This window comes from Eurypyga helias, unplaced genomic scaffold, assembly GCF_000690775.1.
Source record: "Eurypyga helias isolate BGI_N326 unplaced genomic scaffold, ASM69077v1 scaffold3423, whole genome shotgun sequence".
Taxonomy (NCBI): Eukaryota; Metazoa; Chordata; class Aves; order Eurypygiformes; family Eurypygidae; genus Eurypyga; species Eurypyga helias.
In genome coordinates, this window is record NW_010242939.1 from 1 (window position 1) to 3,401 (window position 3,401).

Below are 3,401 nucleotides of genomic sequence, written 5' to 3' on the forward strand. Positions count from 1 at the left end.
GGTGCCGGGTCAGCGCCCGGCTGACAGACAGCAGGCCCGCCGCCTGCGCCTTGTCCTCTCCCACTGAGGCTTTGGGGGTCGACACCGGCACTTTGGAGCGGGTTAGGAGCCCCTTCGGGCTGCGTGTGTTCTCGGTGCGAGTGGCAGGACCAACGGGGGGCACTTACTGAGGGGTCTCGTCTCCTCCTTACCAGCTCCGCAGAGGTGAAATGCGCCCTTTGCGTTGTGGGCATCCAGGCGCTGGCCGAGATGAACCGGTGGAGAGAAGTTTTGTCCTGGGTGCTACAGTATTATCACGTCCCTGAGCATCTGCCGCCGAAAGTTCTGGAGCTGTGGTGAGTCTCTCTCTGCGGCTGTCCGATACGCGCAGGGCTCACGTCGGGGCTGATACCTGCGCCGATTGTCCGCCTCGGAAATCTGTCTGTATGTCGAGCGCAGACCCTGACACGTGCCTCTGTGACAGCTGCTTGTGGGTAGTAACTGTCGGTGGTGTCAACTTTTACAGCGAGTTAGTGTTTTCTAACCCTCCTGCCTTGCATTTCAGCCTCCTGCTGTACAGCAAGGTGCGAGAGCCCCAGGTGATGCTGGAGGTTGGCAGCAGCTGGCTGCGAGACCAAACCAATAAGGACCTTCCCGAGTACGGTTCGTTGCTGGAGCTCTACCTGCTGCACGTCTTGCTTCCGCTTGGCCGCTTTGAGGGGGCAGAAGAGCTTGTACGCGGCTGCGATGTCGTTGACAGTGAGCAGCAGGTAGCGTTTCTGGGGACCATTTGTGAAAGCCGATGTCAGTGGACTCAGCGGGAAGAGCAGCACTCGGCTGCTGAAGAGCAGCAGGACGCAGCAACGGAAAGTGTTTTGGGTAGGCTTTCCCGCTGTTGTTTGTGCTTCTGTCCTTTTTTATAGTTTTATTTCAAGTTAGTTGGTCCCTTACTAACTAAGGGTAGTAGGTGTTAACTGTCTATGAAGAGTACTGGCACGACAAACAGCCAGGAGGAAGTCCTGTTGTGGATCACAGCCACGAAGAAGTTCTGCTGTGTGTCACAGGACTTAGGGATCCATTTGCCGACAACTACAAAGTCGCCACCAATGTCAAGAGACAATTCTTACTTTCCAGGTTCAAAAGCAATTAAGAATACATGTATTTTTTTTTTAAAAAAAAGGTACGATAGGAAAATAAAACTACCCAGCAATCCTTTAAGGGTATGCTATGTTGGCTTTTTGTACTCTCTGCTTCATCTCTGTTCACAGTCGAGCCCATGTAGAATAATGCATGTCTGGCATTTAAAGTACTGCTGGTCCTCCAGAGCTGTAAATCACGTGACATTATCCACCAGGAGAGAAGCTGGCACTGCTGTGGTATAAGATCATGTTACACTAAAGTAAATGCCTTAAAAAAGAAAAGGGATAATTAATGGTGTTACAAAATTTTACTGTTTCTCTGTTCCCTATTATAAAAAAACCAACCCCAGCCCCCATGCAAACTAAGAACAGTCTTACTTTAGTATCTTCGTTTCTTATTATCTGTACGTATGCCATTACTTTTTTGTACTTTGCCCCAACAGCCTTTCTGTTCTTGTATTCTAGGTGCTCTGTCCCAAAAGCTCTTGACCATGCTGACGTTGCTGCGTAGAGCACTGAGGTCCATGTCAAGTCACTTCTGTTTACTTCCTTACAAAAAGATGCTCTTGGCTACTTTTCTGCTTTACCTGGTGGTGGTGAGATTAGACCCAGGTACAGTATTAAGATTCTAGTTTTTTTAATTTTATTATGGTTAAAGAGAAGAAATTAGTTGATTTTAATAGATTTCGTCTGTGTAAATGTTTCGTATTTGGGAGATGCAAAAACTAGGTCACCAGGAACTCAGTCTTAGTCCTATTGCAATCCACGTAGGAAGATGTAGCTGTACAAAAGCCAGTTTTCTGAAAACAGTTATTCCATCCCCAGCTCTTTCCAACAGACAAGGTACGGACTGTGAGCGGCATGCTGAGTTGTCCTAGACTCAGCCTCTGCCTCGTTCAGCTTGGGGTGCCGCCAGGTGACTGTCTCCTGGAAGAGTGACTGCCTGACAGGCTGTCCTGGCAGGAGAGCCAGGACAGCGGTGTCGTCATGTGTTTCATTTGCTTATGCTGGAGTTTCACTGGTGGTGGTGGCTGCTGTCGCTGAGGAATGGGCTGGTCCCAGGATGTAGAGGTGCAGCTGGGGTGTGGAGGGGATGAGTGTTTCCCTTCTGCTGGGTGGCAGGTGCTCTACAGCTATTCTGCCAATAGTCCGTTGGAAAATACCGAAGAAGGCTTGTTAGGGATGGGAGCGGTGCCCCCTGTGAAGGCCTGAGTACTGAACAGAAGGGGGTGAGACAGCCAGGTTTCGACTAACTCTGGTTGAGATTAGTTCTTTCTTAATATGTTTAGTGTATCTTAGTTTTACCTTTTATCACAAAAGGCTTTTTTGCTTTTTGTTTCATTCTGCAGCTTCTCCCACATCACTGCCGTTCATTTACAAACTGATTTGGGCACCTGTATTTACGCCAATCCATAGGCCTCCGATTCAAGACTAAGTGCGTTCTGTCACAGAATGTGTTTTTCTCTGCTGCTGTAAAAGCATCGGCTTGTCTTGAGGATGTTAGGGGGCTCTTTGGGAGCTGCTGAGATAGATCACTGTCCTAATGGAGATGACCACCTGTGAACTCCTGTGCGGGGATACCTTCGTTTCTTCAGACAAGGAAAGGTGCTGTATGAATTTTGAAACCAGACTAAGTATTCCTGCCGTTTGGCTTGGCTCTACAGCACCCTTCTGTCCCACACCAGACTAAAGCCACTCCCTCCATCATCTGCAACTGAGTAAGAATCCTCCTTTTCAAACACTTTCCTTTGGATGTAGCTCAGGTGAGGGTTGTGTAGCCAGTTACGAGCTGTGATGAAGGTTTCATCCTTGCAAATGCTGGGAATTCTCTGAGCGATTGAAGCAGCGTTCCTGGAGGCAGGACTGTAAAAGGCACCAGGGTACCAGTAATTAGAGGACTACTTTGTTTTGCCTGAAGACATCTGAAAAGCCCGTGTCCTGCAGCATGGGATTTAGGACAAGCGTGTGGAAGAAAAACACTGGAGAAAGTGAAACCTGTTGCATTTTGAAGGCCATGGTTTCTTTTGTGACTGGTGCCTCCTTACATGGGCGCTCTGGATTTTAGCCATATTTAAGCAGGAAAGCCAAGGTGGTGGGCCATAAAGACTGTTGTGCTGCACCTGCTCTTCTTAAACACAAATTACAGCACTTTGTGCTTGCCTGATGCGTAGCAATTCTTAGGAGCCCATGGTGGTGGTAAGGAAATAGAATTATTTTTTTAAACTATACCCTTTATTATTGTCTAGTTGAACAACTGAAGTTGTTGCATTGTTTTAGTCTTTC

At 48.0% G+C, this 3,401-nt stretch overlaps 1 protein-coding gene across 1 annotated transcript; it reads left to right on the forward strand.

Annotated features, from left to right (window-relative positions):
- Positions 1-147: 147 nt before the first annotated feature.
- Positions 148-2,553, forward strand: PEX26 (peroxisomal biogenesis factor 26; the record flags this gene model as incomplete). The annotated part of the gene is made up of 4 exons (XM_010149212.1): positions 148-335; positions 545-858; positions 1,584-1,730; positions 2,468-2,553. Coding segments are annotated over 4 exons (735 nt in total), but the record flags the coding sequence as incomplete, so codon positions are not given.
- Between the last annotated feature and the right edge of the window lie 848 nt (positions 2,554-3,401).